The sequence below is a fragment of the Aphelocoma coerulescens genome, chromosome 1 (assembly GCF_041296385.1).
Source record: "Aphelocoma coerulescens isolate FSJ_1873_10779 chromosome 1, UR_Acoe_1.0, whole genome shotgun sequence".
Lineage (NCBI taxonomy): Eukaryota > Metazoa > Chordata > Aves > Passeriformes > Corvidae > Aphelocoma > Aphelocoma coerulescens.
Window position 1 is genome coordinate 27,626,089 of NC_091013.1, and position 24,699 is coordinate 27,650,787.

General features: G+C 42.8%; 1 protein-coding gene across 4 annotated transcripts in view; it reads left to right on the plus strand.

Moving 5' to 3' along the window:
• The first annotated feature begins 5,862 nt into the window (after positions 1–5,862).
• EDAR (ectodysplasin A receptor) overlaps positions 5,863–24,699 on the plus strand; it is a 72,038-nt gene continuing 53,201 nt past the window's right edge. For 3 of the 4 annotated variants that reach the window (XM_069004850.1, XM_069004859.1, XM_069004892.1), the window contains exon 1: positions 14,881–14,950. In XM_069004850.1, coding sequence (XP_068860951.1) covers positions 14,918–14,950 — 33 coding nt within the window. In that variant the 5' untranslated portion in view covers positions 14,881–14,917. Of the gene's footprint in view, positions 5,897–14,880; positions 14,951–24,699 lie in introns of those variants that run through there. The other variant, XM_069004877.1, reaches the window with a different exon arrangement.

The window sequence follows — 24,699 nt, forward strand, 5'->3', positions numbered from 1 at the left end:
AATAATTTCAGGGGAAAAAGTTGGTTCAATTTCCACAGTGTTGGAGCACATTCGCTGTAGGAAGAAAGTTTGGATAATTTAATAATTCACTTTTCATTGTAAAAATTCAAATAACAATATTCAGATATGCATAAGTCTCTCAGATCAGTGTGTATAGTAGTAAAAAGCAGATTACAAATTTTACTTTCTCCAAAATTTAAAACCTTAAGTAAAAATAGGGGTTATGATGAAGTTTCCTAATGGAAGCCTTTGGTAAATACTAGCATAGGCAAAATTTCTCCCTTTCTTCTGTGACTCAGGAATTTGTAGTCTGACTTTCCAGTACTGTTATTGCCTCTGACAATTTGATATTAAAGAGAGACACAGATAACATTGGACTGTTTTCAAAAGATAGAGAAAATACAAGGTCAGCTAGGAACAGAACATTAACATGTAAGTAAGTATGCATCATTTACATTGAATATATACATATCCTAAGGGCTCCCCTAAAGTTTAGGATTATAAAGAAACTTTCTGACATTGGTATCTTCTGTGCAGGATGATTTCAGCAGAGAAAATCTGAAATTAAATAAGATAGGCAAGAACACTGGAGATGGAAGAAGTCTCTCTTAGTACTGCAAAAGTTTGGAATAACAAACAACAAATCCAGAAGCATCAGAGATTAGTGTTCTTTAATACACATAGTTCTCTCTCCTCCCCAAACAATGAAACCTCACAAAATGTGACCTAATTTTAGAAATAAGAATAGGGTAAGAAAAAGAAACCGGCAGTTTGACAAATGTCTTATCTGGAGGATATACATCAAGAAATAAAATTAAGTGAAACTATAAGGAAAGACTTTGATAAAGCAAGTGATTTTAAAACAGTAAGTACAGAAATGTCAATGAAATGAGAAGGTCAGCATATATGCAAAAGTGAAAAATTACAATGCAAAGCAATACATGCAAACAAAGATGCCGCAGAGAATGAAGGTACAAATGCAGATTCAAATATAGTGTAACACAGTAAATACCCACTGATCACTGGTTTAAAATGCTGTATCCAAAGTCTAGATCAAGAGTTTGAGCTACTGACTGTCCTAGTATCCAGGGTTTTTATTAAATCAATAGGAAAACTCCAGTAGACATTTGTGATGCATGAAGAGGCCTCTTAAGAATACTTTTGATACCACAGTGTATCTCAAGCATCCTGTATTCCATTTGTCCTGGCCCTCCAGTTTAACTCTTTCCTAGCTTCCTCTCTTCCCTTGGCTTTTCAGATATTTGAGAAATGTTTGTGCTTGGACCCACCCTCTTGTGTTCTCCAAAGCCTGCCTGAGTTTTTGAAAGACTGGGAAGAAAATACCATGTAACAAACAAAGTGTTCTTTCGCAGCACCAAGGGAAAGTGTGGTTTCATTTGGTTTTAGCTACTTCTGCAGTTTCCTTTTAGGAAAGGAGTCATGATTAATACATTTGTTAATTACATGCGTTCTAGAAGGCACAGAAATATGTTGTTAATTATTTGAAATATTTGTTACAAACTCAAGGGCAGTATTACTGTAGATGTTTGACCTAAGCTAATTGCTTTGCAATTTTCTTGTGAAAGACATAATTCTGAAAATCAGAAATATATATAAATGGGCTGGCCTGAAACAGTCTGCCTAATGATTTGGGAGAAGTTCTCCAAATGCTGTGTAGGTTTTGTGACCCGGTAATCAGCTTCAGTTTCCAGATATCTGTGGAGCTGGGAGCTTGCAATGAGTCAGCTGAAGAAGTGATTCAGTTAAACCTGAAGAATTGCTGAGAGATACCATTTGAAATAAACCAACTTTTCTGGCTGTAAGGAACCTTTATCAGACTAGTCTCTACATAAACCAGCACCAGTGTGTTTTCTCTGGCCTAATAAAAAGTGTGGCATCTGAAAGCAGTGCTGTGGTTCTTGGACAGAAGAAAACCAGTGAAAGGCAACCATGTGGAGTGTTGGGGGAGAAGGGCTGAGGGTAATGGTAGACGTTGTGATAAACCTGACTGAGGCAATTGGGTGGGTTATGAAGGGAAGGAACAGGATTAGAAGCCCTGGATGAGTACACTCATGTGTAGTCATCAGTCTAACATCAGTGAGTCCAGCTTTTGAAGTAGGCATGATGCTAATGGGAGCCCTTTGCAGGTGTGTGCTTGTGATTTTGTAATTTTGTAATTGGGGAAACAAATGTAAGCTCTAGGAAAGGGGCCTTTTATCAAGCACACCTCCAGAAGTGTTGGCTTTTTATTCCTAGCAGGTTCTGCTCAATTATTTCATTTTCCTTTCTTACAGTATCTTTCTCAGCCCTTAGTGTTGCAATAAAATGAATGTCACTTCTGAGACAATAGAGGTCTTTAGACAGCTCAACTTTAGTTATAAACCAGATGATTTTCCACCACAAAAGGAGAAAGAATCTCGAAGGGCTATAATCCTCTCTCCTTCTCCTCATGTCACCATCTCTGGATGCCAGTGTCCTCTGCCACAGTGGGGCAGGGGAATACCAGCCCCTGCAGAAAAGGGAGACGACAGAAAATGCAAAATCCCATCAGCCTTACATAGCTGATGACAGCAGCAAGGACACACACCAGGCAAACCCACTCTCTGTTTTAGGCATGTAGTACAGGCACTTCTCATGTCATTGTACCTCTCCCATGACTTGAGGGAAGACATGGCCCTTTGGACAAACCTAAGAAATATTGCAGTGGCGTGCTCTGCCTTTGTGCTGCCTCCGGTGTGACCAAAGGTAGGGTGGAAGGATGATTATGTGACAACAGATGTTCATGTGCCATGCAGACCTCCATTCTGATAGAAAAGATAAGCAGTAAGAAGCCTCACAAGTTCAAATGGCTGAGTTCATCACGCCTCTCTCCTCCTTTCCTTTCTTGTGGTTGCATACACTTATTTTGTCTCTCAGGCCTGCTTGTCCCCTCATTCTAGCTGGGTGCTCAGTGCAGGAATTTCACATGTCAGAAAGGGTGGGTAGACATATGGATGTCATAGGGGCTGAAAGGGGTAGTTAATTCTTTCAGCCTGTTACCTGATGCCAGGAATCAATGTGGCAGCTTAAAAAACACTGTCATTTTGGTGGGTCTTTGACAAAGGTATCTCTTCTTCTTTTGTGTTTACTTTTCCACTGTGACTGGGTCAGCAAAATATAAGTTCCTCTTTTTCACACAGCATCTTTGCAGAGCAGCTTCTCTGGGCCAGATGTCAGCCCTGGTAGGATGTGGACTTCAAGACCAAACCATGAGGAGTTCACTCAGAGGTAGGACCTTGGGCACCCATATTGCCCTGAAGAATGGGAGAAACAGAAGAATGAAAATTAACCTAATTTGGCCCAAAGATATAAAACATAAAATTCTCCAGTGCCTCTCAGACCCACAATGATAAACCATCCTCAGAAAAACATCTTGCTCCAGAAGTACTGGAACTAATGAATCCTGATTTCCTACAGATTTGTGTTCTGTGGGTTGACTGACTTGTGTGGTCTAAGAAGATGTATGCTTTTTGGGTGGCTGGAGAACGTGTGAGGTCTCTCTCTGCACAGATTTGTTGCTTTCTCATAAGGTGTGTTCACAGTGTGCTTTCTCCGAATCTGGACAATAAATTGGGGATGACTGTCTTTAGCCAGCTGCTTACTGTTAGAGGCTTCTGAGAATGCATCTTTATTTGCCAATAGATTCAAATGCTATTAGGAGGGAACACAAACACTGTATAAGCCTTGCCTCCATAGGCAATGAGGATAAATAACTATTGTTCTCCTGCCCTCTGCTCCACACTTTCTTCTGTCTTTCATGGTCCTGCTGCCTTTGTCTCTTCTCAGGAATGGATGCACCCCACGGGCTATATGCAAGCAACCTCTTTCTTTGTTTATTCTGTCATTTTCAGTGAACCTGCCCTGCTACTACCACCTTCATCCTTGTCTCTCTTATAACTTTGTTTCAGGAAGTAACTAGGTTCAGGAACAATTCACCTGCTGCTAAGAGAAACAGTCCCTGTGGAAGGTCAGACAGGCTTAGCCAAGTTTTGTCTGTTGTAGTGATACCAACCATAATATTTTCTTCTCTGCAGGTTAGAAGGAAGCAACTTGCTGTGTAGTCCAGGGGCAGCTTTTGACAACTGGAACTGTTGTATTGAATATGTTTCTTAATAAAAGGAAAACATGCCCAATTATATTTTAATGTTGATTCATACCAACAGTTTGGTACATGTTAGATAAGAACCAAAGCGCCCCTGGTTTCAGTGCCTGCCTTTGCCCAATGGGATGGTGACTGTAAGGTCAGCTGTGGAGTTACAAGAGCAATACACACCAGAATACACACTTAAGAATCTTGTATCCAACAAGGCTGCAAGGTCTTCTTTGAGAAATATTTTCCACTGATCAAGCACTGTCAGTTTTTCATACTGGGTATTGGATGCTCAAAAAAGGAGGTGTAGTGTTGATATGTTTCTCCTTTATGACCTCTGAGTTAACTGCTTTAACTGCACTAAAGGCATTTGCACGTGTGTTGGGTGTTTTGCATTTCATTTATTTTCACTGCAGTGTTATTTCCCATTTTCCAGTTTTAAGGAACGCTCTCTTTGCAAAATACTGGCAACCCCCTTGTGCAGAGCTAGCTGACAACCAGAATTTTCAACCCTTAGAAAGCAGAACTGTATAAGAATATTTCTATTTTGCTTGGGAAGAAAAGAATCGGTAGTTCAGAAAGGTAGCTATGACATTCTCAATTTGAAAACCATCTAGGTTATTCTTTAGAATTTTCTAGAAGCAGCAGAGAGCTGTGTGTGCTCCTGAGGAAGCAGTAATTCTTGGTGTCGCCCCCATGCTGTCCCTTCCCGGTAAGAATCCTGTGGGAAGTCCAGAGAGTCCCCAAAACTGCAATTGAAAAGTAGGAAAGTGAGGTGGGCTTCAGAGGACCCACCCCAAATTGTCCGGACATCAGGTATTTCTCAGAATAGTTTCATTTTGCCATTCCAACATTCGCTAAACTGAACCAGTTCACTCATCAAACTTCCCTCTCATTTCTTCTGCTCTCAGGAGCTCCCCAGAAGCATTCCCCTGCTCCGTATCCCAGGCTCTGGCTCCCCTTCTCCCAGCCAAACGAGATAGACCCTTCTCCTGTTCACCAGCCAGCTCCGAGCTCGGCGGCAGCGGGCACGGATGCGGGACTCCTCCTCATCCTGCGGGGCTCCTCTAGGTGGGGCAGGCGAGTTTTCGCAGAGAGTGGAGCCCGCTCCGGCGCCCGCGGCTCTGCCGAACTTCCCAGCGGACAGCGAGGGGAAGGAGAAGTTGCGAGGGGAGCGCGGGGCCGTGGGCTGACGGCTCCGAGGTCTTTACGCTCACTGGGACCCAGCTGGGGACATTCATGACAAGCTCTGCGAGTGGAGGAGACGCGCGCTGGCACCTGTGAGAGCCCGAGCGAGCGGGACCCCGCTCCCTCTGCCCGCCGGAGCGGCTGCGGGTATCCCGCTCTCCGTGCCCGCCGGAGCGGCTGCGGGTATCCCGCTCTCCGTGCCCGCCGGAGCGGCTCCGGGTATCCCGCTCTCCGTGCCCGCCGGAGCGGCTGCGGATATCCCGCTCTCCGTGCCCGCCGGAGCGGCTCCGGGTATCCCGCTCCCTCTGCCCGCCGGAGCGGCTGCGGGTATCCCGCTCTCCGTGCCCGCCGGAGCGGCTGCGGGTATCCCGCTCCCTCTGCCCGCCGGAGCGGCTCCGGGTATCCCGCTCTCCGTGCTCGCCGGAGCGGCTCCGGGTATCCCGCTCTCTGTGCCCGACGGAGCAGCTGCGGGTATCCCGCTCCCTCTGCCCGCCGGAGCGGCTCCGGGTATCCCGCTCTCTGTGCCCGCCGGAGCAGCCCTTCTCCGGGCTTCGGAGGCCGTGAGCCCGTCTGTGCAAGGTAGGCGCCCGTCGCGCACATTGGCTGCCTTTCCCCAGAGCCAGCGTGCCTCTGGTACGGGATCTGCTCTGTCATGGGGATGTCACCGAGGGCTGTGGCTGGAAATGCTGTTGGGTTTAGGCTTCGTTTGAAAGAGATCTACCGTCCAGTGAGTTTCTCTGCTCTTGGCATAGGACTAAAGAATTGCTTTTTCTCTGAAAGCTAGAAAGTAGCTACAGTTCCTAGTAGTACCTTTGGTTAGAAGTTTAAGTTTCTTCACATAGCATGTGTTGTAGACTCTTTTATTACTAGAAGTACTGATGGTCTTACTGGTTCCTAAACTCTAGAGGATTTAGTGGGGTTTTTATTTCAGTAGAAGTATATATATCTCCAGAGGATAGTGGAACTGCTCTTTCGGGTTTTGTGTTAACATTGCAAAGTAATATGCCTGTACTTTTTACACTGCTACTATACTTTTGAAATCCCAACCACCTCTGTAAAATATCACAGTAGTGATACTGTTGTGGCTGACTGCATACACATGTGAATACATGTTCATAGCATGCTGACTTTTATTTTCCCTGCTTCCACAATCTCTCTGTAAAAGGGTGCTGTGAGACTGAGGTCCAGAGATGAAAGCAGGCTGCTGCCCACACTGAGAAGTAGCTGGGCAGACTGGTATTGCACACCTGCTCCAAGCACAGTACTCTGTAGCCGTGTGTGGTGCCAAAGTAGCTTTGAAAGGGAGCAGAGAGCTCAGCTGGGACTGCAGAACCTGCTCCAATGGTGAAGTGGTGTGTGTGAACCTTGCACGACTATGAAAGATTGTCATTGGTACTGAGCTGGGTGATTGGTACTGCTGCCATGGCTCCAGCACTGACACTGTGTATTAGAAAAAGTGTGGCTAGACACTGGTGTGCCTAAGAGAAAAGGTGTTTTCATTTTTGCAACTAGTGAAGCTGTAGATCTTATATGAAGGGGCAATGGATGGCACTTTGGATCTGTCCCCCATGGCATGAGAGGTGAGATCCTCATCAATAGTACAACAGTGCCAAGAGCTTAGTGACCACCACCTCCTTGGAGTACCACCCCAAACCTCTCTACATGCCTCAAACTACAAGGAAATCTTTCACACCTGTGGCTGCTGTTCATTTGAGTAGACAAGGCCAGTGGCCACTGCTGCCACTCCTCTACAGCAGAGGTGGGTGTTGATGTTGTATACTGCAGTTTTGAATGATAGGTCTTGAAATGTTTTGGGAAAGTGGTGGAGCTCTCTGGCAGCTCTACGGGAAAAATTGTGAGAGACTGGAAATTTTAAAAGGAAATTAACGTGACTGTGCAAAGTAGGGTCAAACCCCATGACTATTATCAGGATTACTTCTTCTTCTCTCTCAGAAATGTCTAAGTTGTACAAAGTGAAAAGAAAGGAAGTTTGGGTATCCTCTACTGAAAAGTAATACTGATAAGAAATTAATTGTGAAAATAAAAAAGACAAGAACTGTCAAATAAAGGAAATATATTCACCAGCAGCAAGTTTGGTTTCATACCACTCAGTGGGAACAATTCCACCTTCAGGTAAGCTCCTGTGAACCCATTTTCACTGGAGATGATTGACAATGATGAAACTGTTACCAGAGCTTAGCCCAGCTCTTTTGGTTGGTAGGGCACAGCGTAGTTGTGTTCAGTTTGCAATAATGTAGTCTGACCACAAGAAAGAGCTCAGATGAGAATGTGCCCAGAAAAAGCCAGCAGGCTTTTTTTTTATTTTTTAGTATGTAGATAGCTTTTGCAGAAAACCACTGGCATAAATAGGCTGATTTTTCTCTATTGCAGCTAGATGGAAAACATGTGATGTTTTAATTTTTCACTTAGGATCATGAGATGGTCATTCTCAAGGCACTATACTGAACTGTATGCCATGGAAATCATCTCATTGAAAGTGTTGAACTGAATGCAGTTTTACCATAGGGTTGTTAAGAATTCCTCTGAGAATGACTTCACATCAAACATTTCAACTTTATGTATAAAGGTGACACTTCTTGGAGGACTGAAATATTTTAACAGAGTCTAAAGTTTCTAACAGAACCCATATAGCTGTGCTAGATAAATGGCCCAAGTCTCGAGAAATAGCAGCATAAGCTTTTGAAGATTAAATTAAGATAATATTTTTCTCATGTTGTCATCAGTGGAGGAATTCCCCTCTAATATCCTCAACGGAGTTGTTTCCTTTAACCATGCTGGGATGGAACTGGGTCTTAGATCGTATCTATGCTACTTCTCTTTTCAGCTAAAAGGTAGATAAATTGCAACGTGAGCTACTGCCTATAGCAGAACAACCAGAGAGGTGCCGGCATGGCCCCACCCTGCATGAGTCACTGGGGCAAAGCTGAGTGTAGATCAGCCTTTCCATTCACTCCTGTAAAATGTATCTCATTTCTCCCTCTGATTACTCTGAAAGCAGGCCTTTACTGCCTTGTGGTTCCCTCCTGACTCTTGAGACCCAGTATATATTTTATGATGCAATAGGAGATAACAGGTACCCCTTTTTACCCAACAGGTCCTGAAGCAGCTGCTCTTGTTGCAGAAAACCCTTCTTTCCTAACATGTAGAAAAGTTCTGGCTGGTGTGTCAATAGGTCAGGGAGGTACTTGCAAAACCAGAGACACTTTTTTGCCATGTATATTCCAAGAAGGTAAGCTCCTGTAAAGAATTAGATATTACTGAACAAAGATAGAATTGTGGTATGTAAGACTGTCCACCTTGGCAAGTATGACCTGAGCCAATGGTCACCTTATGGACGAAATGTTTGACTATACTCTTCCCAGAAAACTAAGAACCTTCATATGGCGAAGACTAGAACATACAAATATTATTTGGAGGCCAAGTAACTTGCTATTCCTTTGTTTGATTTATCACCCATCCAATTCTATTACAAATGGATGAGATTCTGGGTCCATGCAGCCAATGGCAGAGCTCCCACAAGGGTGGTGTGCCCAGCTCTTGCTGGCTCTTTGGCAACATTCAGTGATCAGACACTGTTTCCTGAATCATACTAACTTTGCACACATTTCTTCTGACTTGACATAGATCAGCTTTTTCAGTTTCTTCCCACTGGGGAAATCAGAACAAAAGTAGAGAGGAAGTTATTTTCAAATTCAGAAGGAGTCCATTAGAAACAAAAGAATAAAAGATAAACAAAGACTACTTAAAAAGCATTATCTGCTATTGTCTTATGAAGAAGTTAAAGCTTTGCCAGTGGATTTTCAAATCTCTGTGGAGATGGAGTCAGGGCCACATCCTCCTGATCTGACGCTAGCGAGTGCTAGTTTTGAAATGTCAGAAGTGTCATTCTGTGAAGTTAAGCCACAATGCTTGAATTGAATCACCCACCATGAATCTAGCAACAGGATTTACATTGCCACATTACCATAATATCTGACCAGCTGCAGTGCAAAATCAATAGCTAAGTCCCTGTGGATTTCATAGAGTTTCTGGCATTTATTCTTTTTCAGACTCTGTTCTGCAAAACTGAGATTTTCTTCTTTTTATTTGGTGCCTTAAATTCTTCCTGTTTCCTTTTTGGGAGGAGATGACTGGTAAGAGCTTATGTGGCAGAAGGAACTGCCAGAGCTGTGTAAGTTTTATAGCAGAAAGACTTTTTGAGAAGGTTGATGTCCCATTCCCTGTTCCACAAGGAACCTCTCCAGCAGTTGATGGTATCTCAGCTGATCCTTGCCTCACTTGTTGTGCACAGGAAGCTAGGAGGGTCTCAATGACCTGACTATCCAGGGGCCTGCTCTGATAATAAAAATGTGTGAGGTATACTGTGTTTTGAGAATGTTATTTTCATACAGTCAGTGGCTATGGGTGAATTGGGGAGAAGAAGCAAAGAGTTCAGAAAACTTAGTTTGACTATACTTGGAGCATGCTGAGATGTTGATGGACCTGAGAACCTTTTGATCTTAAAGGCTAAGATCAACCTAGTTGCTACCCTTTGGCATCCAGCTCTTCCTAACCAATCTTCAGTGAGATACTTGCTTCCCTACTGGAGCCTGGCACAGAAAGGTACATGAGTTCCAGTGTCTTGCTGTCTCTTGTCTGCACTGTGCAAGTGCTGATGAATGCACATCCCCTGATCATGTTAATGAGCCTCTGGTTCTTTGTCCTTTACCGCCAGGAAGGATATGGTGCTGCAAAATTTAGCTGCATCCAGGTCCAAGCCAGCTCTTGGGTAAGAAGGAACCCTGGAAAGATTCAGTCTTTTCCCTACCTCCCCTGGAGGCTGTGCTGCATATGAAGACTAGGCTTTATCCTCTGTATCCCCAGCAGTGTAACAGGCTGGGGACCAAAGCAGAAACATATGGCCAAATAATGAGAGAGCTTTAATTCTGACAGCGCATCCATCTCTTCCTTTGGATATATCACAAACAAAAGCTACTGAAGTGCCAGTTAAGCAGCATACAATTATCTACAGATTGAGTATCAGATTTTTACATTTCATTTGAAGCAAGAACCATTTTAATAGTTCAGGATTAGATATTTGTTATTATCCAGGCTAGAAGGATGCATTCCTAGGACATGCTCCATTTTTCTTTTGGAACTCTTTATACACTCCACTGCTTGGGAGAAGGACCAGGGAGGGAAAAAGATCTGTACAGTAATAGCTGATAAGTTAAGGCTTTCTAGAACTTGGCTTCTGTCACTCAAAAGAAGAAGACTAAAAGACCCTGTGTGTCTATATCACACATCTTGGAAGAGAAACACTGGGACTGTAAAAATATGAGGAACATATGATATCAAAGGCTAAAACAGGCAGTCTGTTGAAATACCTGGTGCTGGTTTATAGCCTGCTCTAGTTAGGAGCTACGAAACAGACGGCATCCTCAAACATGGGACTTCAATTTGCCTCATATAACAAAGCAAAATTTGAAATTACCATCAGTAAGCAACATTTGTCTTCCTATTGGAGTCCACAAAAAACAAAAAGGCTGGAGACATGTTCTCTTTTTGTCACTTGGGATTTTGCCATTTCTTCTCTCGGTGGGTAGTTGGTGACACCGTGTCCCCTGAGTTAGACACATTTGTATTTACAAAAATAGGAAAGAATGATCTGTGGGCTGCCACCCATCCAGTGGTGCATCACAGGGGGCCAAGCACAGCAGCAGCACCTTCAACTGGCCACCCCATTTCTTTCTGAGCATTTACCACCTGCACAGCAGGCATGGCTCAATGGCTTGTGGGCTCACCTCCAAGCCATGGAAGTTTATGGGCTGGTGGATCTGCGTAAGCCGAGGCTGGCGTGAAGTCTGGCAGTCTGAAGCTGGCTTCATGAAGCATCCCGTTTTGCCAGCTGCAGGAGGGTAATAATTTCCAAGAGAAGGACAGAGCGCACAGCTGAGGGCAGTAACTATCTCAGCTGTCACCATTTATTCCATCACCAAGTCTGAGTGTCAACACCCTCCAAGAGAGACAAAAGTAAAACCCAGTATCCAGGCATTGTGAGGCACAGATTTATTTCATTAAATTCAAATACTTCCTCATGATGAGTGTCGTCTCTTTAAATTTTCCATACAGAAAAAGCATCTGCTAATATATTGTCAATTGGAGGGATATATTTTTCTGTGCATGTGTAGATCCAGTTAGTTTCTTTGGGATGTAAAATACAAAGGAAAAAGCCATTGTTCTTGTCTTACTCTCAATTTTCAAAAATTACCAGTTCTTATAAGCAGACCAAAACAGATAACAGATGGTACTGGCTAGCAACAAGGAAACCTAGATGCAAATATTGTATGGTATATGAAGAACGTCTCTGATGTGGCAGGGTTATGTTTTCCATCATGGTTTTCTTACCAGGTGTGAGAAAAATCCAGTACTAGCACTGTGTGGTATTTAATTGGATGTGAAAAGTGCAAATAATTCAGCTGCTGAACAAATGGTGAAATTGGAAATAAATTAAAAAAAACAAACCTGATAAAATGAATATACAGGGCTCGATATATTTCCCAGTAAAACCAACAGGAGACTCTCCAGTCAGGCCAGCAGATATCCAACCTGCCTGTCCATTTCCAATTTTCATCTGAAATCCCCAAGTACACAGGCTACACTACAAAAAAGAAATAAAGGGTGCTTGTCTATAAATGCTTTCCTGGCCCAAGTGATCAGTCAGTGGTTTTCACAGACATCAAAATCAGGTACCATGTAGGGTCTCTCAGAGACAGCAGCAGGTCCAGCATGTCAGCCCCACAGGTGCCTTGCACCCCTGCTCTCCCAGACCTGGATATCTTCACAATGAACCAGGAGCCACTGCTGGGCTGAGCTACAGAAGTGTGTCCTGTATGGTGCAGGTCTCCCAGAGCTTGCATAAGGTTGTTTCTAATTTAGTTTTGGTGGAAGTCAGACTAAACAAACAAACGGGTATTTCTACTGCAAATATCTATGCATGGGGAAACACCAGGAGCAACTTTGAAGAGGCAGTGAGTGGTGTCCTTGGGGGTACAGCACATGGGAGAGGCATGTCCACATGTAGATGAGACATCTGGTTGCAGTTTGATGAGTGTACATATTTTCCACTCACTCCTGCCCACAATGTCACATCTACCTCCACTTTTAAATTGCAGCCTCCAGAGCAAGGAAAGGCAGCACAGGTTAAAAAAACCTAAAATCCCAACAAATTGTCTTTCCAACCAAGAGTGAAACTCTTCTTGTAGCAAATGAGTATCGGATCCATGCCCTAGAATGAGTAATAGGTGGTCTGAGCAACTGAAAAGTTGAGGTCTAATGTCTTGGTTGGGTGAGATTACAATTAAATGCCTTTTTCCTGCAGAAATGGGTGCTTGCCAAATCTCCAGTGTAGTACAGAACATTTACTTCTTGTGCTGCAGAGCTCTAAGATATCAGAACTTCTATCCACAGCAGCAGACAAATGCACTCAAAATGACAGCACAATTTCTCATATTTACTCTCTTTGCCTCTAACCCCAGTGCCTGTAGAGGCAGATCCATAGCAGTGAGCACAGCCTTACCTTGTTGGTAGAAGGACATGGTTAAATGCTCCCTGATTTTTTTTTCCCTAGAAAATGAATCTGTTGATGTGGTGCAAGTCAAATACTGACAGAAATTTGAGATAACTGTGAAGCTCGCTTGTTCCTTGATGCTCTACTCGTAAGTTACGTGCCTTAGAAAGTTACTTTGCTGGTAAAATACATTTTTCCTAACCCTTCACCCATATGACACTGAATCTATGCCTATAGAGAGCATCAGAACATCAAGAGTTTTCTTCATCATATGTATAAAATCCAATTTTTCTTTGAAGTGCTTCTTAATACTCCTTTTGCATTCAAGTAAAGCTGTCACTGAGTTTACTGAGGTTTGCCCATGCAAGGAGCAAAGGCTCTGTCCCCTTGGGATTACACAAGCCATTTTCTAGTAATTTGTTTGCTAAGGTGACAGATTTCCTTATTATAGCACTGAAAACAGGAACTTCACTGTCTTCTCACAGAAATGGCTTTACGTCTTTTATGAAACTGAGCCAAAGGCACTGCTCTTGTCAGCTGGAGTTGGTGGCTGTTTGGTTGGTCTGGACATGAGAATTATCTACTTCCCCTTCCTCTTTTTTTGTTTTTGTTAATGAAGGCTTTATACCTGACTAAAATACATAGCTGTGTTTTTCCCTTCAGGACGTGTTATCAGAAGCTTTGAGTTGGGGGTGGGAGTAAAAAAGTTCACTTACTAAGTAAGATTAAAGAAATTAAAGGCTAAGGCTCATATTTAATTTTCCCTTGTAGATGTAATTTTTCATGCAGTGACAACATCAGAATCTTTTCAAGTTTTATAGCTATTTCACATTTGGCAGAAACAACAGGAAACCATCTGTAGCAAAGCAGGATTGTTGTAAGCATAATATTCAGTAATGAAAAAAAAAGATTAAAAGAAAACACTGTTATCTCTATGTGATAGCTTTGAAGGTGCAAAGAGCAGGATGCTTGCATTTGCTACTAACTTCATAAAAATTTTCTAGATGAGTCAGCCGTGGAAAAAATGACTATTTCAGCAGGGGGAATAAATCCTGTAAGAAATTGGACTTCTGGTTTCTTGTCAAGGTTACCATGATGACTGTAAAGATACTTTGTGGTGAGGAGGCTGTATATGCCTGTTCTCAGTAAATCATAACTTACAATAGTGGAGCTTATAAGCACACACACAACTTCAAATAGTCACATTGTCCCACAAAAGGCAAGTAAGCTACTTGTGTTCTTAAGCTTTAACTCCATGCCTGAAAGCCTTTTCTAGACCAGGGAAATAAGAATAAATTGTGGAGATTTAGATGTCTTTTATTGTCCTCTGTTCCCATATAACAAGATATGTTTATTCTTGCTTTGTTGTGTTTTCTGTGCTGGAAAGCAGACTTCCAGGCTGAAAGAGCGTATACTCATTGCTTGAAGGTGAAAAATACTTTTTGTTGAAACTTATTTTGTTAATTAGGGTGTCACATCTCAAGGCTGCAGTTTCAGGGGTGCTCATGGTAGCCACTAAATACCTCTGAAGACCATGGTCAATCCTGTAAAGTTGTTGCATTGCAAATATCCTTGGCAGAATGTCCATTTAAGAAAGGAAAAAAAGGTTTTTCAGACGTGTTCTAAAATTTAGCCTGGGCTAAACCTGTCTGTAATTTCTTTGTCACTGACAGTATTTCACATTTTAATAATCAGACCTAGTTTTAAGATAGCATTTCGCTGTGGAAAAGTCAAAATGTGTCAGGGAATTGCAAAATCTTCTTGTTATTAATGTCTTAAATTATAGCTAGACACCCTGTTTTTCCAGTTTTCAAGACAAGTTATGAAGGCTTTTTTTTTTTTTTTTTTAAAGTGTTGAGCTGATGAGACATTAAAGGTTTCTTTTTCAAATAGTTTGGCTGTTGGGTTGCTCCTTTCACTCACACCTGCCCCTTGACTTAGAAATCGTCTCCGCCTCTTCTGCATCAAACACTGAATTTACATAGGCACAAAGAAAGTGTGGAAGGCCAACAGCTCGCACCGTCATTAAGATGGGAATGCAAGAAGAACAAAGCAGCACAATGGTAAGAGAAATCTAACAATACCCTGCCTTTCTTCAAGTCTGACTAACCAGGGCTTTCCCACAGGAGGGAACTGTGCTGAGGCTACCGCAGGATTAGCACATGCATGTAGGGCTGCTGGCAGTGACTAAGCCAAGCAACAGCGAGTGAGTCGAAGTTCCAGACGTGAGTCAGGTTTTGAACTTGTGGTTTGTAGCGGCTCAGAGGGCTTTGTATGGCACCGCTGTAAGAGTCTACGACCGCGAAGTGATGGGCTTACAGCTGGTAGAGCCACTGGCTGCTTTGGAAGGGAGTGCTTGCTTTCAACAAAACACTGTAGTTGAGCTCAACATCCACAGCACAGCCTTGGCATTATTTTAATGCCTTTACCAAAGTGCTCTGGCTTATTAATTCAGTTAGGTCTTGCTAATTATACAAGCTTCCCTGGAGAATTTTAGAGATGCTCATAAGAAGCATCATAAAACTATTTCTTAAAATATATGTGACAAAAATAAGACAAAAGCAGTGGAATGATACATGCATTTAGCAGCAAAAGTAAGAATTTTTTTTGTGTGCATGGCTTTTTCTTTTGAAATTCTAAAACGCAGAAGCAAAGAAAATGAGAGGAAAGCATGATGTCTGTATTTATTTTGTTTCTTCAGAACTCTCTGTCCATGCCTTTTAAAACAACTTTGGCATAACGACTTGAGTAAAAGACTTGAGATATTCCCTCAGTCCTGATGTCGTGGGTGTTTTTGCCATTTATTTTAACAAACTGTTGATGTTTCACTTTCATCTGCTGTTGCCTGTGCCTATAACAGAGATGGACTAAAACATAAAGAAAAGTTGCAATTGCTGCACAAGATGCCCAAACTGTATTAGTTTAGTCAAAATGAGTGAAAGACATCTGCTTTTCCCCTTCCAAAGCCAAGTGCAAAGACAGTGCTAACAGCTCAAGTTTCCCAGAAACACATGCAGAAGTAAAGCTGCTGTCTGTGGTATTTTCCCTACCATTACTAATTCTAGATGGATTAATTTAACGAGAGGTGCACACAGACCTTTGCTTAGCTTCATAGACATGTCCACTTTTGCAGAACAGATGCCAACTCATAAACAAATCTGCTTAACTCTGCAGTATTTTTCATCCCGAGTTTTCACACTTTTTTGTATATATAGAAGAAACACTTTTCCTTAATCACGGAAGAGCAATTAGTGCTGGGTGTGTGAAAAGTGCGTAGAATACCAGGCACTCTCTGAGTCTTTGATTCAGGAGCACTCTGAGGTGAGAAGCAGATGCTTTCTGTTAGATCATCTTCAAGGACTTAATCCCGAGGAGGAACTTGGATGCCTAGCAGACAAGTCACTTCACACGAGAAGTCTAAACCTTAGATACTAAGAAATCTCGCCTGCCTCCTCTTCACTGCAGAGGTACCTACATACCTTAACGCCCACGTTTGCATCCAGTGAGTTCCCTGCATGCCTGAACGTGTGCTTCTGGACATGCTTTACCTGGCTTGGCCTGTGCTGGATGAACATACCCACATGCCACACGTCAAGCCCTCCCACTGAGAATGGTCACACTGTTACATGCTCGGGGAGCTCAGGTGAGCGATCTGGACTCAACGTCTTTCTCAGCCTGCGGAGACTTTAGCTGTTTTACTCACAACCGTCCCCAGCTCCAGCTCTTGTGCATTCCAGAAGAGGTGTCTGTCTGTTCATCCCTCGTTTTTTAACTGTTACATTTTGCTAGGCATAACTGGCAATTTGGAGAGCAAAAGAAAAATAATACTGCCACAAGTGAATGGAGACATAGGCTCTGGGTAATACTCAGTATAAGATATCTAAATTTAGCTCAGAGTAAGAACTGGAGCCCAGTTTCCAAACCCTGGCCCAGGTGGTGCCCCAGTCACTACGTTTGGGAGTCATGTGTCTGAGTGAAAAAGAGACAAAAACTGTCTCATGCAAAGCAGAAAAGCTGCAAGAGGAGGAAGCTGGACAATCCTGAGAGAGCCTGTGTAGCCATGCTGCCTGGCCAGGGGCCCTGAACAGTTCCTTCTCCATGGAGCTCACCCAGCCAGCCCCCAGCCACTTAGAGGGAAGACTTCCAAAACTGTGTTCATACAAAGGAGGATGCTGGCAGGTGGAGGTGTTTGGCTTTGTGTTGCCCTGTAGATGATGGGGTTATTAAGTGCAAAGATAGGAAGCAGGAGAGGTTCCATAAGCTGGATTTTGGGGGGAGTCTGGAGGACTGTAGGGCAAAGCTTTGTCAGGTTTCTAAGCCCTGCCAGGGTCATGGCCAAGTTATTTTGAAGATCTCTGTTTTGAGGTGTCTCTTCCCAGACTCTGGCTGTAGCAAGGATGCTGCCACCTTCTGTGGCTGCTGCAGAGCACTGAGTCCATTATGGCACAGTTCCTGTTGTGAATCTGGCCTGATCCCCAGTGAAGTAGGAAACTTTCCTAGGAAAAATGCTAGACATTAGTCCAGGCTAGTTAAAGTCAAAGATGGCTAAGAGGCAAGTAGCTCCAGGAACACTAGCATGCATGAAGGATGATTTCTGATGGATCAGTGTCTTGTGGCCAATAGCCAGCTCTAGCTGAAGCTCTTCCCCCTGGGACATTTGCAAAGACCTTGCTGCCATGTGCATTTGTCAGTGGCTGACAAGGCACCCTTGTCACATGCTGTAGTGCACCATCAAACCTCTGGGATCCTCTGGGGAAAAGGGCTGGCTGTGCACAATTAAGCTGCGGAAGTGTGTGGGAAATTGCTTCATGGCCACACAAGCCCCATTTGCTTTGGAATCCACTTAAAATCTGGATAAATACACCCAGTTATAAAAAAACCAAAACCACAAAGTAGCCCTCCTGCAAATATCCAATAACCCCATGGCTTTGGCACTCTCTTGAGATGCAGGTGTTGGAAATTCAGCTCCCTGTTCCAAATTAAACAGAGGGAGTATTTGATGTTGTCCCATTTTACTCAAAGTGTGTCATACACCTGCACTAATAAATTGATCTGTGGAAACCATATACTCCTCTGAAATGTGCTAACCATACCCTGTAAGTCTTTAGTCCTTACTAAAGGTGTAGCAATACCTTTTAATCAGTTAAAGAACAATTATTCAGAGTGCAAGCAGAGAACACAGCAGAGATTTAGGAGAAAGATGTTGCAGGGCAAACTTCAGTGAAGGGGTAATATGTGGTATTAATGTGGTCATCTTAGGTTTGTATTTCCAGGCTTTTGAGTGGTTTTGAAGTTTAAATGTTCTACAGTAACTATAGTATTTTCTGAACACTGAATTCATTGTAAATGAATTGGGTTTTGGGTGAGAAACTGCTGAGCTAATACACCCTTCTGTTAGTAGGCACATTGACTTCAGCTGCTGATGGCACTTTGGGAGTGGGAACAGCACAATTTGATTTTTATGTTTTAAAGACTGAAGTTGCTCCCTTTTGGAGAAGTTTGCTTTATTGGGCACATAAATTAGGGAGAACCATTTTGTTGCTCTGTATACAGCTTTGACTTCTTCCTACAAGAAGAATACATGTGTGAGAAATAAACAGGACCTCAGGGATTCAGGTGAGGAGCTTTATATATGAAACAGTCTGGGCAAGAAAAATGTACAGAACTGATTCCGTGCAGACAGGCAAACTCAGTCATTGTTTCCTCAAGGCTTTAAACTTACGTGACCATGAGGAGCTAAGAGACGGGGCGGTCTTATGGCTTTTTTTTTTTTTTTTTAAGCAGATTTGTCAATCCAGTATGTCATGCCATGACAATGAAGATGAAAGGGTTTTTATTGGCATGTAATGTATGTGGGTTTGGGTCACCTTTAATATCATGTGAATAGTGCAGAAGAAAAATAACAAACACAGCTTATTAGTAACAAAGAAAAATGCTACCCTTTCTGCTGCACACTTGTGGGCTGAGATTTGACATAATTAAGCTCAGTGTAAAAATAACTCATCTGTCAATACCACCATTTATCATGAAAGGATGAGCTCTCTGTAACGCATGGTTTGAATTAACTGTCACTTGCTGTCGAAGTGACTGAGGCGCCGTGTACATGTTTGGCACTTATGAGCATACATGAGTTTTTGTAGATGTCTTTTGGAGACAGAGCCAAGGGAGCCAAAAAAACAGACTTTGAAAGCAACCTGAGCACACATGTGAACACAAGCACTTGCTATGCACCGAAAGCTTTGTCCTTTAAACAAGCTTCCTGTTTGCCTTTTTTGGAGAAGAATTAGCTTTCGTTGTTTGCTGTTTTAAAGCTCTTCACTTTAACATGCCCTCAGGTCCCTGCAAGGTGACACTTTAGACAAGCTGTAAAAGAAATGTAGTTCCTCAGCTGCTGTTGTGCACTTGATGGTTTTATCTTACAGAAATGATGTTTCTATAGCCCTTTATTTATTTCAAGCAAATGGTCATGGAAATAAATCATATTCTATTACAGGGTTTTGTTATAGAGTACATTGCTACCACTACAAGTATGGTTTTTCCACTGCTTGCACAGAGCAACACATTTAGTCGGACTAAGCCATCTTCTAAGAGCAGCCCCAGACCAGGGCCTGGGGGACTCCAAGGGACTCTGAACCAGGCAGGCTGTCTTCAACTCTTGGAGAGAAACAGGAATGCCAGGAGGCAGGAAGGGGCTCTTCTTACAGCCCTCTCAAGTCATAAACATGACTGTTGCTGTATTTCCATTTGCAAGATTATCTTGACATTGACCACCCCTTTTCAGGCAGAGGCTGATGACGCATGGTACCACATTGCCCTGGTAGCACTAGGCCCCAAGCAGGTGAGAGTGAGTTGCCTGGGATTTCTGTCCAGCCACCTTCTTTCTATGGGGGAGTTGAATGGCTGTGGAGAACAGGTGCATGAAGGGAGCAGGTAGAACAGAGGGTCAGGATTGCAGCAAACATGAGGATTGTAGGAAAGGATGCTCAAATCCTTTTTGGACTCCCAAGTGTATGAAGAGCAGCAGGGACACGAGCAGTGGCTGTGGGAACAGCACAGGGTGCGGGCAGGGGAAGGGGTACCTGCTGTTTTCCACTGGGGTGCAGCTCGAGCTAGAGTGGAGTGGCAAATGGCAGCCAGAGGAGTCACACAGCATTAAAAAGGAGTCAATGGCCCCACAAAGCATGTGCAGTGAGGAGGAAACTGAGTTAATAGGAGGCAAAGGACTGACTAGGGACAAAACCAGCAAATGGTCGGGGGATGGGGAGAAAGATGGCATTTCTCTGGGGGTGGAGAAGGAATTGCTGGTGAATCCAGGGCATTTGCTGTCTAATTAATTGCTGGTGCTCTCATTCTTGAATAACATAACGAGCACCAGACTTTGAAGTTCCATTTTCAGAACAGTAAAATTATTTGATCGGAAACACAAAGGAGGGAGAAAGTAAAAACAAAATTTCATGGGCAGAAAAACTATCTTGAGCCTAAAATGTGTCTACGGATTTACCACATAGCCCTGCATACATATGTACATATAACATATAAATAAGTATTCACATTTTTTATTAGCTCAGAAGTACTTTTAAAAGTTCCAGTTATTACCAGTATAGAGAGAAGTTCCCTGGAGCCTTCTTGGCATGTTATTGCAGTAAGAGCTGTTCAACACCAGCAAAAGATGCACAGTGTGTACACGTACAAAATACATTTATACTCTGGCCAAATAGTCAATCACAAATAACCATGTGAACAATCCTGTTTAATGTACAAGCTTGTCATCCATATTCATATTTTCATCTTCTGATGGTCTTATCACTATTCGTTGTAACTTGGTTTGAGAGATGCTGAAGATCCTTTTGGGAAAAGAGGAACACAATGATTCTACATGGTTGTGAACTTGGCAGTGCTGGGCTAATAGTTGGACTTGATGATCTTAAAGGTCTTTTTCAACCTAAGCGGTTCTATGATTCTGTGCTTAGATCAGAAGGTCCTAATAGTGCCTATAACTGCTTCTTGAAAATTCCATCATTTTTAACAGGACGGCAGCAAGGAAGAGGCTGCTTAGAGCCATGTATTTCTGTTTCCCACTCCTGTGGCTGCCTGTGAGGGCAATCTGAACTGGCCTTGCTTATGCTTGCTTTTTTTTTTTGGCCAAGCTGTGCACAGTTTATTGCATTTGACTTTAGGTTCAAGCAGCATTCTGTAGGGCTGTCAAGAGCTGAAATGTCAGAATGAAATACTGAATGCTATTTCCTCAGATGCTTGGTGTCACAAATTATAGAGACTCCAGGCTAAGTGTCCTCAACATGTTCCCGTGATTGCTGCGGCGGATCCATGCTCCATTTTTCAATACATTGGTCACGGGTTGATGAAACCGATTTCTCTGAGAATCTTTTGCTGGCACCAGATAGAAGACTTCGCCCCCCAAGGGAAAAAAAGCAAACCCAAGACCAAACTACAAAACAGCCCACAGAAAAAAAGAAAATTAAAAAAATAATTATAAGTGGTAAGTTTTTCAACTGCAAAAGATGGAACAGGGTACCTGTGGCCAAGCTGAAATTGATGTTGCAGCTTCACATGCAGTTGTGTCAGTTCAGTGCTAGTGTAGATGTTTTTCCTCCCACCCACATGGGCAAGTGTTGGATGTGTTGTTCAAGCTCTCTTCCCGCCTCCCTTTTGCCCTATTTTAAATCTGCTGCAAACTTAACCTGCTGTATTCAGATTTGTAACGACATGAGGTTTATGTGCTAGCTGGGACATGCAAGTACCTGGAGTCCTAGAAATGCTCATAATTTGCATTCTTAATGAAACATAATTTAAAATCCTAAATATAGAAAGTTCTCTATAACTGAAATGGATTAAACCAGCTCCTTTTTCCCAGATCTCAAACATCCCTGTCAGCCCAGAAGTTTTGGAAGAAGCCCTGTAGAGCTCTGAGTCTTAACTGCTTGACAAAGGAGAACCAGAAAACCAAATATAGATCTTTCTGTTGGGTTAAATACAGAACATGCTGTTGGGTGCTGCCCAATAGCAGTTGAAATCTGTGGTGCTAGAACAGTCCTTAGGGACCTTAGTTTTTTTGCTAGTCCCATATTGCTTTCTGGTCTCTGGATCCAAGATAGGCATCATGAAATGCTTCAGAAAGGCAGGTTTTTCTTGCTTTAAAGTTTTACCTTAACCACCTATGCTGACATTTTTTCTACCTTCTTTTCTCTATCAGTGTAATTTTAGAATATCTCCTCAGAATTGTTTTTTAATGCCCTGGATTAATGGTGCATTATTCCAAATGCCATGGTAATTCTTCACCCTGAAAAATGCTCCTCAGCTGGTTCTGTACCACAAATTGCATCCTTATACCCCAACTTTTATTGGGCCTTTGAGCGATAGAGTGATACAGGCAGTAAGTATCTCTGCCAATTGCCAGGTGTTATTCTCTCTTTATGACTGACATTTTCTGCCTGCATCACTTCAAAGCCTCCAGTAATTAGCCCAACTCCTACTAATGCTACAGTTTCAGCAGCCTGAGCTCTAGGATGTTCATCTGTGTTTCTCTACAGCCTGACGCTGTCCTGATCACACTCTTCTGTCTCTCCTCTTGTTTGCTTCACCTATCTCAGTGCTCTGTGGCTTTGCCTCCCATCAGAAGGATACAGTGTAAAATTAAGTCCTTACTACGAAGGGTTTTCCTCCAGAGAAATTTAAGAAACTGAATGAAATCAGCTTACTTAGGGACAGAATCCTAAAATGAGGAAATCAGGCTTGCCTCAGAAAACATGGGAATTACATGAACTGATGGCACAGTCCTTTTTCATCGTCTCCCACCCAGTCACAAAGCTCCTTTCAGTCCTTCACAAGCACCTGAGAGGTTACCGCTTCCCTGGCAGTGGGGTGGCTTAAGGATCCTGCCCAAAGCCTGGTCCCACAGCCTGGCTGCCAAAGGCAAGGAGAGGCTGGGCCAAAACACAGGTGCCCACACAGGCAGCCAGACCCATTTCATCCTTGAGCCCCGTGCCGCAGGCTGGTGGCTGTCGCTGGCTTCTTCCCTGGGCACACCCTTGCTCACTCCTTCATGCACGTCTGTCTTTTCCTCCACCCACTACCTGCATCAGAGGTTTGATTCCCCCCATCCCCCTTTTTTCTTTCACCTCAAAGTGATAGCAATTCCTGGTGCATTTATCTTAGGTGATGTGGTTGTTGTAAGATGAAGTACCTGCAGCAGCCAGTCTGCGGTTGATTTGAACGCAGGCGAGTCTCGACAATGAGCTTAAAGGAGGGTGTCAGGTATAAATCTTGTCTTCAAACAGCCAGGGTGCATTCCAGACTTCAGAGACACCTCTTTGTGTGGAAGGTTGGTTGGGTTTTTTTGCCTTCTTTTTCTTTTTCTTGGACCTGGAAGAGGATGAAAGTGGCAGGGTGTGTGCGTTCGTTTAGGCTGATAATAAGACTGGGGCTCACGGGCATGGTAATTTGGCAGCCTCTTCACTTCCTGTAACAGTTTTTAAAAAAGGATCATTCAAGGGCTGCTTAAAGACAAACATTTTTTGTTTAACTACTGGTGGCTCATTTTCTAAACACCCATGCAATTAATCTTATTTGTATTAAAGAGGCAGGCTGCCTTTTGTAAGGTTTTCTGAGCTATAATTAATGAAGATCAAAAATGTTACAGAGACATAATATTTAACTTTTCATAGTTGCAACTGCACAACATCTGCAGCAATTAGAGAAGCAAAAGAAAAAGGCATTGTGTTGGGTTTTCTTCCTCTCAAAGTGTCTTTGTTAAGCCTCTTAATGGGAACATAATTTCTGGTGAGGGAACTAATCGATATTAAAACCACAGGTTTTTTTTATTGCATTCGCTGTCAAACATTTGGTTCAAAAATATTATCAGCTATGTTGGACTTGTGAGAACTGAGCCCATGAAGTTAAGTGCAGAGCTATCTGTATTGCACCTTGAAGAATCAGACCCAAGCAAGATTGTTTACTGCTTGCATAGTAGTTTTCAAGCAAATGCACGAGTGTGTTAAAACTTCAAAAGCATCATAGTAGTTTCGTGAATTTACATGTAAAAAATCCTGGATGTTTTGCCACTAGGAATTCTGTAACACAGATTATCTTCTAGCTGTGCTGCTTAAAACGTAATTAGTTTTTAATAAGTAGTAGCTTATTTATCTCTGGATGATTAAATGAAGAACTCTGGAATGCATCACTTGAAGACATATGACAAGAAACATGCATAGTTCTACCTTGGCACTAGCTGCCTCCCACTCCACCAACCTTTCAGCAACTCTAGCAAAAAGAAAATCTGGTTTCCACTGGCTTGAAATCAAAATGTGGATGGCTCCAAGTGTGTCACTTGGATTCACGAGGCAATGGCAAGCTTTGCCTTTACAGCAGACACACAACTTCCTTATGCCAGGGATAGCCTGCTTCACATGCATGTGGCATTTTGCTAGCACTTTGCTAGATAAAAAAAAAAAAAAAGAAGCTGCAGCTACGTCGTTCCTATTAGCATCTGAACTCTTCTGACATTGCTAAAGCAAAATCATCTCTGTCATCTCTGTGATCTGCAGTAAGTCTGATCTCAAACAATGTTTGAGGAACAAGCTATCCTGGTGTGATCCCAAAACCAGAGAGGCACCATTGGATGTGTACTAAACCACATTAAGAATGAAGGAAGAATTAATCTTTGTCCTTTCATTGTGGATGCAAGTGTCACATGAAAAGTGAATATGGAGAAGCTACAACCCATGGATATCAACCACACCATAGCTGGACCATGATAAGTGCTACCTGATGACAAGTCCTTCCATCTCCAGTAACA